The sequence below is a fragment of the Castor canadensis genome, chromosome 4 (genome assembly GCF_047511655.1).
Source record: "Castor canadensis chromosome 4, mCasCan1.hap1v2, whole genome shotgun sequence".
NCBI lineage: Eukaryota > Metazoa > Chordata > Mammalia > Rodentia > Castoridae > Castor > Castor canadensis.
This window is the reverse complement of record NC_133389.1, coordinates 91,542,825-91,556,679: the sequence shown is the minus strand read 5'-3', so window position 1 is coordinate 91,556,679 and position 13,855 is coordinate 91,542,825. Positions and strand designations below refer to the sequence as shown.

Genomic DNA, 13,855 nt, shown 5'->3' with positions numbered 1-13,855 from the left:
GCAGCTGCAGCTGCAGCAGCAGGAGCAGCAGCAGCCATGGCAGGGACTCGGGAACCTTTCCCCGGCCTCCTCCGCTAGGCCTCGAGGGGTTTGCTTTTCACATGGCCCCCGGGTGGGGGCGGTGGGCACAAGGTAGTGGCTGCAACTGCAGCGGGCCAGGCGAGCCCGGATCCCTCAGAACCCGATCTCCCAGCGGTCTGGCAGCAGAAGCACGGAGGCAGAGCTCTGGCTGGAGCGCCCACGGCTTGGCGGGGAAGGCCACCTTTTAACACCCCGCATCTCTCCCCTGCCAGCCTCCTGCTCCGTTAGCGCTACCGGTTGGCGGGCGGGGGAGGGGAGCGAGGCGCGTTATTCCCCGGGAGCTGAAGTGGGGGAGGGGGGCATCTCTTACCCGCGTTACTGAGGAGGAGGAGGCGGTTGGAGCGCGGCGCAGCGGGGCGACGGCGGGGCTGGGTGGGTGCAAGTTAGAGTCTTACGAAAGGAAATTAACCCCATCACCAGCACGGACACCGGCTCCAGCGGCAGCCGCGGCGGCACAATCCCGCCCCTTCCCACCACGCACTAGCCCCGCCTCTTTGTTCTCTTTGAGGGCTACCGACTCCCTCATAGGCTGTACAGTCTAAGAGTGACATGAATCACGTGCAATCACATGTGAAAGAACTGCCATCTCTCCACCCCCTTCTCTCCTCCGGCCGCGAGAGAGCTGTGCCAAGGCTTCCTCCACCCTCAAGGGAAAAAGAACCAATCTGTGATAAGTAACCGCCCTTGAAGGACGCAGAAGTCAACCAATGGGAAAACTAGAAGGACAGCCATTTTGCCCACTTGTAAAAGAGCCACCTTTTCCCACGAGTTGGGAGCCTGAGGTGAGGGAGTTCCGGGAGTTTTTACTGATTGGAGATACTGAAAAGACAACTACATTACAGTAAGGAGTATTTATACTGGGTTATAGAGATAAGGATAAAAATTCATCCTCCGTGTGGGGAGAAGTGAGGAATACTGCTGAAGAGCCTGGCTCCTCCCCTTAGCGTAACGGGTTCTAAGCAGAACACCTGGTTTCTTAAACCTCAGTGGAGGAGGGCGGGGCGACTGTGCTTTTCGGTCTGAGCCGACTACAATTCCCAAGGTGCTTTGCACTCGTCCATATTCGCTCCTATTTCTTCATGCGGGGCCCCACGGGAATTGTTGTTCCCTGGTGGTGGTAGTGCCGCTTCTTTGGCCAAATGAGAAGGGACAAAGTTTTGAATGACTTGAAATTAAGAACAAGTGGTCGCAAGGCTGTAGTAAGCCATTTTCTCCACACTAACGGAAGAAAGAAGGGCTAGAAGAATGGCTAGGAATTTTCTCAGAAAACCGTAAGATTTTTTTGGTTGCTGATGTTTGAGCTTTCCAGGTCGTCTCTTGTAACGTCACTTCCGCTTAGGGGCGTACACATCCCAAGCCTGTGGCGGGAGTTGGAGAGTCTGCAGCGAATAGACCAGGTGTGGGGGTCTGTAGCGGTGTGTCAGGCAAGTAGCTAGTTTCTTGCGTGGGAGATAGGAGGTTGAACGGAATTTAATTGCATTTTAAGAAAGAGAGGTGAAATGGGATGGGGGTAATTCCCAAGCCCTTAATGCCATTTTCCACCCTAGTCCGTCAATCCCGGAGACCCTTCCCACCCCACCCCCCTTGGCTCGCTCACTGTTAGATTGCACCTATGTGTTTGTAGAGGACACCTATAGTCGCTTTTAGCCGCTATGCGTGAAGCATGGCCTCACGTGGGCAGTTTGAACGGACTCGGAAGTTCTGAGCTAACTCCTCCCACTTTTGCAAACACTTGTTACTATCCATGGCTTTGAAGGAGAAAAGCCGCGGAAGGGCTCATGATCCCCCATGGTGTTATTGCCATTCTTTTTTGGAGAAACGCATACATCAAATAAGTGGCGACAGGATGCCAACGATAATACACCGCATCATTAAATAAATACAAGGCATCATTAAAAAAGACTTCAGAACTCACAGTCTAATAAGCTTAGCAAACGAGGCCGTGGTTTATGCCCTCTAAGGGATGCCAGGTTGACTGTAAGTTTGATGGGGCTGTTATCCAAAAAGGCCATTCCACACCAAGCCGGATGCCTATCCCTTAAGTTTTTTCACACACACACACACACACACACACACACACTTTATTTATTTATTTATCTTTGCGGTACTGGGGCTTGAACTCAGTGCCTTCACCTTCAGCCACTCCACTAGCTCTATTTTTGTGAAGGGTTTTTCTAGGTAGGGTCTCGCGGAACTGTTTGCCTTGGCTGCCATTGAACCGCGATCCTCCTGGTCTCTGCCTCCTGAATACATAAGATTAAGAGCCACCGGCCTCTGGCCTCATATAATTTTTACTGAGACTTTCTCTTATAAATCATCTTATAAATATTTATTAAACACTGATGCTGTTCTGTGTACTTTGGGAGTGCAGCAGTGTCTAAAAAGTTCCCTGTTAAAGTAGTGTGGAAGAGAGAGGCTAAGTAAAATTAATGATAATGTTACTTTTTCTTTTAATTTGCCCCTAAATTCAATTAAGTCTTCCGTAGCCATGTTTTGTGTATTTATTTGGTCTCTTATCATTCTACCTTTAGATTAAAATAAGCATATTTTCCTCTTTATTTTCTGAAGGTCTACTAAGTCTGTTTTCAATATCATGGGTGGTGTTTATATACCATGTGGATAAGAAATTTACTAGTATAATCCTTCTAGTTATAAAAAGGTGATCATACCATCCAGCCAGTTTTGCAGTTCTGCCAGGCAAAACGTTGTTTCTTGTGTTTTTAATGGTTAGAATTGTGTGTGTGCTTGGAAATGAATGCATAGCTTCATGCACACTGAGCCACATTCCCAGCTCTGGTTAGGATTTCCTGTGTTAATTTAGCAATATAGTCTTCTACACAAGCTTAGTTTTATTTTGTTTTTCATAAACCCTTCCATTGTAAAAACCAAGTCAGTAAATAGTTATGATAGCCATCATTTTATCAAGTATTTCATCTGAGCCAGAAATGATGTTATATGTGTATGGTATATTTTCCTTGCCACAACTTTAGGTATTGGTTTATTTTGGGGGTGCTAGAGATTGAACCTAGGACCCTGCAAATGCTAAGCAGATGCTTTACCACTTACCACTGAGCTATAACCCCAGTCACAGTATTGTTTCGTAGTTGAAGAAAATGGAGCTTAGTGGTGTTAAATAAGACTGTAAGACTCCCTAATCAATACACTTTGGAACTGAGAAGTCATATCCAAGTCTGCCTGATTCTTGAACTCTTTTTTTTTTTTGATTCTTGAACTCTTAACCACTGCTTATCCTGTCTCTCAAATATTTATGAATCCTCTCCGTTGGTGGCAGACACAAAATGAGAAAAAGTTCCATCCGAAGATTCTAGAACCAGTGATGGCAGCCACTTCAACTTTTAAGTCATCCTTTGCCATGTACATAACAGATACTCATTGTATTAAAGATATAGGAAACTATGGCAAAGAAAAGGTGGTCTGCAATCCTGTTACCCAGAGATAACACTATTTATAGATATCTCTCTCTTTATCTAGAAGGACAGATAGGTTTTAATGGCATCATACTGCTTTGCTTTTTGATAATTTTGTTTAGAAGCTCAACAATAACTTGTGAATCCAGCTGAATAAGTATTAATATTTTTGATGACTTCTTATATTTCACTGTATAACTAACAATCAGTTCTCTGCTGATGGCTATTTACATTGTTTTCAGGTAATTTTTTTGTTTCTATGGTAAAAACAACATAATATTTACCATCTTAACCTTTTTTTTTAAGCACAGACACATACTTTTATTTCTTAATATTAAAATCCTGGTGTCTAGGGCACATTTACATAATTAAACACAAATATTCTGAAAGTATTGATATTAACAGTGGTCTTCATCTCATAATTTTGTCTATAAGATGATCTTGTAAAATGCCCTGGAAATTTAAAGTATAAGGGAGCTGGCTTTGTAGCTCAGTAGTAGAGTGTGTGCCCAGCAAGCATGAGGCATGAAGGTTTAATCCCCCTATCTTGACCATTCTTAAGCATGGACATTATAGTAGTGTTAACATATACACCTTCTTATACAACAAATCTCTAATACTTTTTCATCTTGAAAAACTGAAACAACCGCTCAGCGAGGGCTGATGGCTCATACCTGTAATCTTAGCTACTTGAGAGACTGAAATCAGGGGGAACATGGTTCAAGGCCAGCTCAGGCAAATAGTTCTCAGGATCCCATCTCCAAAATAATGAGAGTAAATGGGATCATGATCATGCAGTGTTTGACATGTGATTAGCTTTTTTTTACTTAGCATAATGTCTTCCAGGTGTATTCAAGTCATTCATGTTATAGCATATGATAGGATTTCCTTTTTTTTTTTTTTTTTTTTTTGTTTAGGGTTGAATCCGTTGTGTATATACAGCACATTTTCTTTATCCATTCATCTGTTGATGGACATTTAGATTGCTTTCAAGCCTTGGCTTTTGTGAATGTGGGAGTGCAAGTACCTCTTTCAGGGGCTGTTTTCAGTTCTTTTCGCTATATATCCAGGGATTGCTGGATCAACTAATAGGTTCTATAGGCAATGATATCATGAACACTTTCTTTGTATACTTGGCTGATTATCCCTTGACTCTACTCTCGAGAAGTAAGATTATTTAGCCACAAATAATACTCTTAATTCCCAAATTGTTCTTTAGAAAGAATATGCCCATCTTTTTTGCTACCAACAGTGTTTGAGAAAACCCATTTCCCATCTTTTTTTCTGTTCAGTCTGATTGTAAAAAGTGATGGCTCATTAATTGAATCTAGCTGAATTTTATTATGTTCAGCATCTTTTATATGTATATTGCCCTTTGATGTTTAGTCTCTTGAGTAGCCTGTTACTGTCTAGTCTCATAATAATTTTAAAGAAATTACTTCAGAGTTTATTCACTATTTGCCACATTCTTTTAGCTTTAATGCTATTTTCCCATGAAATAAGTTTAATTTATTTTAGTATTCAAATCTATCAGTCTTTTCCTTTATACATTCTGTTTTATTTTTGGTACTTACCCCCACCTAAGCATAAAAAAATATTTTATCTATAATTAAAAACTGTTATCCAGGAGCAGTGGCTTATGCCTATAATTCTAGGTACTTGGGAGGTAGTGATTGGGAGAATTGTGGTTGAAGACCAGCCCTGGTTAAAAAAAAAAAAAAAGTTCAGTAAACCCCCATCTTAACCAATAAAAAGCTGAACATGATTCTGCTGAGCATGGTGGTGCACATCTGTCATCCCAGCTACATGGGAAGCATAAATAGAAGAATGGTGGTCCAGGCCTGCCATGCATAAATTTGAGGCCCTATTTGAAAAATAACTAAAGCAAAAAGGGCTGGGAGTATTGAAAAATAACTAAAGCAAAAAGGTGTAGAATGCCTAGCAAGCACAAAGTCAATTCAAATCCAGTATTGCCAAAAAAATTTTCTGCATTTCATAATTGTAATATTCTTTGTATAAAGAGCAAAATAAGAAAATACTTTTTTTTTTTTAGATTTTGTGGATTGATCCCAGGACATCAGCATACTAGGCAAGCTCTGTACAACTGAACTACATTCCCAGGCCCCAACTTTTTTTTTAAAAGGCCAGTAACTACCTAACATGGCTTGTTGAATAATTCTTGTCCCTCACCTACTGATTTAAAATGTCATTTTTTTCAGATCCACATATTCTCATATATACTTGTTTTTCTTTGGATGCTATTCTCTTACATTGCTTTTTTTTTTTTGACTTATAGCATATCCATTGTCTTAATTTCTGTTTTGAAATCTAATAGGTTAAGTGTGTTCCCACTCTTCTTTTTCAGACATTTTCTTGTAATTCTCAACTTTTCTTGTATTCTTTTAGATATCTTTTAGAATTGTTTTTACAAGTTAAAAATAAATCTGTGCTTTTGTATTTTAACAAAATTCAAGTTTCACATTTATATAGATACTGAATGCTACCTTTTAAAGAAAGGCAGATATTCCATTTCATATTAACAATACAAAGTTTTTCATCGGTATCATAGAAACACAAGTGGGTCATTCTGTGCTTTGTTAAAACATGGTTTAATTACAGAGTTGAATCTAAATTGTTACCGTTTAAGACCATATTTTTAAAATCATATCACTTTTTTAAAAAATCCCATGGCTTGCATTTTATAAATGGCTTCCAGTTGAACCTGATGATTTCTGAGTGCTGATCTCTAACTTACAACTATTAACCCACGGTACTTTACAGTCTTCTCAGAGTGCTTTGAGTTCAGCATGTCCCAAATCTTATATATTTACCCCAAATATATTCCTCTTCTTTGTATTCTCTAATTAATTTCTTTATTTGGTTCAGAATTATTTACTGAGCATCTACTAAGAGAAGTACTGGATAATTAAGGAATGGGCCAATATGTCAAGGTTTCATTCCTGGTTGCATCATTTACCTGTTGTATGACCTTGGGCAGATTGGTTGAACACCTGTGTCTCATTTTCCTTATCTATAAAATAGGAATAATACAGAAAGGTAAAAGTATCTCTATCTCAGAGGCTTTTGTGAGGGTTAAATGACTCAGTACATGCAATACACTGAAAATAGTGCCTGGCACATAAGTATGTCTTGTTTTTTAATTAATACTTGGCTTTGTTGACCAGGCTGATGCTAGATGATAGACTGCTGATGTAAAATAATAAACAAGATAGACTTTGCTTCTTGACTTTATGAGGACATTTCAGTAGGAGGGTTCTATGGAGAGATAATTCAACCAAACAGGTAAGAGCAGTTTCCAGTTACAGTTAAGGAAACCAACTGATTTTAATAAAAATGTGGGGATCCATTTGAGAACTATTACAGTATTCTAGTGGGACAGTGATGATGGCTTCAGATAAGTGATAGCAGTGAAATTAGGGGAAAAAATGTATAGCTTTGAGAATACTTTTAGTATAATACTTAACAGGTGAACTCAATTTGGTGGTTTAGGGAAAGGAAGAGATAAAAAAATGAAACCCAGGTTACTTGTTTTTTTGTTTGATTATTTTTAGTACTGGAGATTAAACCTAGAGCCTTTTCCACTTGAGCCACACACCTATCTTTATGGGTTTTGTATTTTGTTTTTGAGCTAGGGTCTCACTAACTTTGCCTGTGCTGTCCTTTTTTTCTTCTGTGTTAATTTTTTTATTAGCATGTATTAATTGTACAGGATATTTCATTGTGACATTTACATATGTACTTACAATGTATCTTAATTAGATTCATCCCCTCCATCATTCTCCCTCATCTTCTCTTTCCCCCTTCTTACAACATTTTCAACAGGTTTCTTTGTTCAATTTTTATACAAAGTATATTGACCATCTTCACCCTCCTTCATTTTCTCCATTTATCTTCCTCCCTCCCACTGGTACCCTCTCCTCACAGGACCTGTTTTACCTTCCTGCCCTTCATTTTTTTAAGTGTACATTTTTTGTTCAAAGGAGTTTTACCTTAGTATTTCACACATGTATATATTGTATTTTACTCAGATTAACCCCCTCTATGACTTACTCTTGCTTTATTGTCCTGCTTCTCTACTGTACAACAACTTACAATGGATTTCATTATATTATCTTCATATACAGATGCAATGTATTTCAATATTATTCATATTCTATCATTCTCTTTTTCCTCTTCCACCTTCTTGTAGCTACCTCGGACAGAATCACTGTTAGAATCATATTTTCACTTTGTGTATGTGTGTGTATATATATATGCATATATATATGTGTGCATATTTATATAAATATGTATGCATATAAGATCATATATATTTACATATACATTTATCTTTTAGCTCTAGCTTCTACATATGAGTGAAAACATTTGACCTTTGTCCTTCTGAGCCTGGCTTACTTTGGTTAACATGATGATCTCCAGTTCCGTTCATTTACCTGCGAACAACATAATTTCATTTTTCTTTATGACTAAGTATTACTCCATTGTTTATATATACCACATTTCCTTAATCCGTTAACTGGTCATAGGCCATCTGGGCTGTTTCCAAAGCTTAGCTGTTATGAATAGTGCTGCAATAAACATGAGCATGCAGGTGGCTCTATTGTATCCTGGCATACATTCCATTGGGTATTCCTTTTTACATTGTAGGATCGTATGGTTTGGTCTTTTTTTAGTGTTTTTTTTTTTTTTTGGCAGTCCTGGGGTTTTGAACTCAAAACTTCATGCTTGCTTGCCTGGCTCTCTACCACTTGAGCCATTCTGCCAGCCCTTTTTGTGTTGAATATTTTCAAGATATGGTCTTAAACTACTTGCCTGGGCTGGCCCTGAACTGCAATCTTGCCTCCCAAGTAGCTACTATTACAGGTGTGAGCCACAGGTACCTGGCTACTTTTAGTTTCTTGAGGAATCTTCATATTGCTTTTCATAGTGGTTGCACTAATTTACATTCCTACCAACCATGTGGATAAGGGTCCCTTCTTCCCCCACCATTTGTTGATATTTTTGGTAGTGATAATAGCCATCCTGAATAGAGTGAGATATAATCTCAATGTCAGTGTGATTTGCATTTCCTTTATGGCCAAGTATATTGAGTCTTCATGTGTTTATTGACCCCTATACTTCTTCTTTGAGAATTCTGTTCAGTTCATTTGCCCATTTATTCACTGGGTTGTTGATTCTTTGCAGGGTTAAGTTTTTGAACTTCTGGTTATTAATTCCTTGTCAGATGTATAGCTGGCAAAGATTTTCTCTCATTCCATATACTGTCTCTTCAGTCTAGTGAGTGTTTTCTTTGCTGTGCAGAAGTTTGACACAGTCCCATTTGTCAATCCTTTCTCTTATTTGCTGAGCTATTGGAGTTCTATTCATAAAGTTATTATCTATGCCTATGTGGTCCAGTGTGTGCCCTATGCTTTTATGTAGTAAGTGTCATAATTTCAGACGTTACATTAAGATCTTTCATCCACTTTGATTAATGGCATGCACCACCAGGACTAGCAATTTTTTTTTCAATTTTTTCTTTTTTTGAGGTGCTGGGGTTTGAACTCAGGGCCTCACACTTATTCGGAAGGCAGCCACTCTTCCAGCCCCTTGATCCACTTAGAATTGATACTAGTACAAGGTTAGAGACAGGGAGCTAGTTTCAGTCTTCTATAGGTGGATATCCAGTTTTCCCAGCACCATTTATTGAAGAGGCTATCTTTCCAACAATTGTTTTGGGCAACTTTGTCAAAAATCAAATGGCTGTACCTGCCCATGCTGTCCTTGAACTTGGGATCCTCTTGCCACTACCTGAGTAGCTGGGATTACAAGTATGAACTTTTACAACTAGCTCAGGTCCATGGTTTGAGTGACTTGCATGGCTTTATTATTTATTGAGACTTTAGGCAGGAAGCTCACAAGTTTGGTGTAGAAATCAGGACTTTGCCGTTGGACATTTGGATTCTGTGAGGAATCCAAAATGTCCGATAGGTAATTAGTATAGGATTCTGAAGCAAGAGATTATATACCTGACCTATTTGTGGTAGCCTTCTAAAAAGGTTATCCTTGCCCACACATCCATTCTTTTAATCTTGACAGGGTAGTCTTTGTAAAATAGAAACCTGATTAAACTCTAGAAAAGGCTCTCAGGGCCTTACAGAATATAGTTCAAACTCTTAACATCAAAGAATCTCCATAATCTGCCCTGTGTTTAATTCTTTACCACTTGTAAGCATAAAAATTCTTTAGCTGTATTAAACTGCTTAGGATTTTCTAAAACATTTGCCTTTGCAAATATAGCTGCTGTTTCTGAGAATATTCTTATCCTTATTCTCCATCTGCAAACCCCACTCTTCTTCCACATTTCAGGTTGAGAGATATATCAAATAGCTAAATAAGGTGTACCATGTTCCAGACATTTTTTTTCTAAGGGAAGGCTTCTTTGATTGCTTGGTTCTCACAGAATCAAGATTCTCAGTTATGTACAGTACCTTATTTATACATTTTTCATAGCACTCATCACATTGTGTTGTGATTATTGTAATACAACTCTCATTTCTCTCCTTGATTGGGCCTGGAGGTAAGGCTACAATGGCACAAATTCATCTTTGTATACTCAGTACCTTCTACAGAGTCTGGCACATAATAAGCACTCCTTACGTATTTGTTGAATGAATGATTTGGAGAGGCAGGGTTGTGTACAGTGGCAAAAGTTCAGATGTTTAAATTAAACCAGTTGGAGTTTCAGGCTTAATATCACCAGTTGCTAACTTGTAAGCCTTGCGTAAATTATATAATGTCTCGGAACCTCTATTTTCTTGTCCTTAACATGAGGATAACAATACTTTGTAAGTTGTTTTGAGATTTATAAGAGATTTTCTAAAATTTCTTAGTAGAGTGCCTCACAGAAAGAGGTTACTCAGTAAGCGAGCTATTTTATCATTATTCTGAAAACAGTGTTTGTAGAATGAAAGATTCTAGTGTCTTTGCTTTTAAAGTAATTGGATATTGGAGATGGCAGTTTGAAAGCCCCATGATAAGTGAGTTAGAAAACATTATGTAATTCTATATTTATGGAAATTGATATTTTATCATTTTATAATATTTGCTGACAAAATATGACTTCAATTTATTAAATTTAGCATATAGTTTATTGATAATCTGTTAATATAGTTACATCAAATATAAATATTCAAATAGAATATATAATGTATGGAGAATATGGAGTGTGTTAAAATATGGGATACATTCTTAGCTCCTGATCAAATATGAAGTGTTTCTATGATTGATATATGACTGTTAGTTAGAAACACCATGTAAGTATTTGAGTAGATTAGTTCACTCTTCACTATCTTTTCAACTGATAAGCACAACTGTTTGATTTTCACTGATAATTTTTGCTTGACTAGGATGAAGTTTTAAAATTTACTTTATCTAGGTTAACAGAATTTTTCTTCTAATTGGATATAAGATTTGTTTGATATTATGTATTGGGAAGAATTTTCCATATGTACCCCTTTTCTTTATCTTGGAACTTTTTAGGGTATTCTTTATTAAATATTCATATTTAATAAACACCCCTCTAATCATCTTAATCACTCTGGAAGTTATGCTGGTTAATTTCCTGGCTGTAACTTGAATTTGGCTTATACTGTCTATCACTGGAGTAACTTACATGTGAATGTGCACCCTAATGTATCCCCGTTGACTCACCATACTAGTTCCTTTTTTTTTTTTCTGTACTGGAGATTGAACTCAGGTCCCTGCACATGAACACTCGGCAAGCTCTTGAACCATGTCTCTAGCTCTTTTTTTGTTTGTTTGTTTTGGTGGGACTAGGGCTTGAACTCAGGGCTTCAGGCCTAAAAAGTAGGGCTTACCTCTAGTCCTGTATTTTGTTTTCGAGATAGAGTATCTATTACTTTGCCCAGGCTGGCATTGAACTCAGGATTGTCCTGCCTCCACTCTTGACTAACTGGGGTTATAGGTTTGTGTCGCCAAGCCTGGCTCATACTAACTTCGTAACTCTTGGACTACTATATCTTCTGTGAACTTTATTTCCACACTAGTTGAACCATATACTCCTATGGTCACACTTCATACTTTAGGAACTATTCTACCTCTGGACTTGGAGCATGGTCCCTCAATACTTCAAAACTTTAATGTAATAAATAATGTTTAGAACTGTTCAAGGTGCATGGAATACACCAATAAACAAATTAGACAAAAATCTTTTCCTTTATGAAGTTTATATTCATGTTAGGAGAAACAGACGATAAACAAAAAGCACAGTAAGTAAATCGTATAGTACTTTGTAGTGTAACAAGTGCTATCAAGGAAGAAAAAGTAGGGCTGGCAGTGTCTCAAGTAGTAGAACACCTGCCTAGCAAGCATGAGGCCCTGAGTTCAAACCCCTGTAACATCAGAAAAAAGAAAAAGAAAAAGAAAAGTGAGGCAAGGAAGAGATACAGGAATTGATCAAGTTAAGTGTTCATTGACAAAATGACATTTCAGAAAAGACTGAGGTAAATGAGACAGGTGTTCATGCAGATAACTGGGGAAAGAGTAGTATAGGCCGATGGATCAGGTACTGCAAAGTTCTAAGACAGGAACATCCAAGGATAAAGAAGAGTAAATGAGGTGGAGAGACTAGTGGGAGGGGGCTAGCCACTGTAAGAGACTGGAAGTCAGTAATAGAGCTTTGACTTTTATCTGAGTAAAATTGAGAGCCACTGAGTAGTTATGGGAAGTGGTATGATCAGACTTGAATTTTCAAAGTATCTTACTGACTTGGATTGAAAAGAGAATGTAGGAGAGAAGGGGAAATCCGATTCTTGTAGAAATTCAGACTAGTTATAATGGCTGCTCAGATGAAGCAAGTACATTTGAAGAGGCTAGGAAATGGTGAGATTCTGGATGTATTTAGATTGTAGAAAGAGTTGTTGATAGAGTGGATATACACTTTGAGACAAAGAGAGGGGTCAAGTTGGTACGAGCACTTGGAAGGATGATGAAATGAGTAAGGCCATGGATGGAACAGAGTTTGGGGAAAAGAGCTAGGATTTAATTTTGGATGTCTTTGAGATGCTCATTAGCCATATTGCGATTGCTGGTTAGATACACAAATCTGAATTTCAGTAGAATGGAATTCTCCATTTGTAAATGTGAAAGTCATTGGCATAGGGCTAATATTTAAAACCATGAGACTAATGACATTACTAAGGGATAAAAAACAAATACGTAACAAGGAAATGATCAGGAACTAACAAAAGTTTAGAATAAGTAGGAATGCCAGTGAAGTAGGATAAAAACCATGAGGGTGTGGTGTTCTAGAATCTAAGTAGAAAAATGACTTGAGGGGGGAGTGATTTACTGAAAGATCCAGAAAGGTAAAGACTGAAAATTCTTTCCTACTCTCCTTTGATTTCCAGTGCAGGGCCTTACTATATACTGTGTCAGCTTCCTAGAACATTCTGATCCATTCTTGTTTGGTTAATGTATATTCATTTTCAGGCCTTGCCTTTGATTTGTACACATCTAGGAAGCCTTCTAAACCCCCAAATCTGAAAAATGAGTCTGTATGGCATGCTTCCTTAATATACAGTACTTCCCTTATACTGTTTCTTCAGAACTGCATCTTTGTTGCTGTTTTCTCCACTGCTGGGATCAGTCCCCAGGCCTTATGCATGTTAGGCAAGTGCTCTATTGCTGAGCTAGATTCCCAATCCCAGAACTGCATCTATATTTACTATTACATCCAGAGCCTAGTCCAGTGTCTGCTACATGTAAACACCACATACTTTTTGAGTGCATGGCAGAATGAAATTCAGGGGGTTGGATGATTGATTATTTTTAACCATAATTCTCTACAGGGCAGTTTTTTTTCTGTGATACTGGGACTTGAACCCAGGGCCTTGAGCATGTGCTTCACTAATTGAGCCATGCCCCCAGATCTTTTGTTTTTATTTTAAGATATGGTCTCACTAACTTTGCCTCAGGTGGCCTTGAATACATGCTCCTTCTGCCTTCATTTCCCAAATAGACACATATGGCTTATGCAGCAGATATTTTAACTATTAAAAATAGATATTTTTACTGAGATTTAGACCTGAAACATAATGCACCACCCAGGCACATTCCTATTGAAAAAGGGGAGAAAAGACCCAGATTTAGGTCTTTCTTCTACCATATATGATCTTGGAATTTTACCTTTATGGACCTCATCATCCCAGATTTTCAGTATTCATCATTCACTTACGTGCTTATTGGTACATATTAAGACAGAGTTTGTTTTTTCCATTTTTTAAGTCATTTTTTTTTTTTGTTTTTTAATATGGTGTGACTGG

General features: G+C 38.3%; 1 protein-coding gene across 7 annotated transcripts in view; it reads left to right on the top strand.

The window, feature by feature from the left end:
- The first annotated feature begins 808 nt into the window (after positions 1-808).
- The window catches only part of Zranb3 (zinc finger RANBP2-type containing 3), a 226,460-nt gene continuing 213,413 nt past the window's right edge, over positions 809-13,855 (top strand). For 2 of the 7 annotated variants that reach the window (XM_074070643.1, XM_074070639.1), the window contains exon 1: positions 1,118-1,352. In XM_074070643.1, the coding sequence (XP_073926744.1) occupies positions 1,327-1,352 (26 nt within the window). In that variant the 5' untranslated portion in view covers positions 1,118-1,326. Of the gene's footprint in view, positions 923-1,116; positions 1,353-1,385; positions 1,506-13,855 lie in introns of those variants that run through there. The other 5 variants (XM_074070641.1, XM_074070638.1, XM_074070644.1 and 2 more) reach the window with 5 other exon arrangements.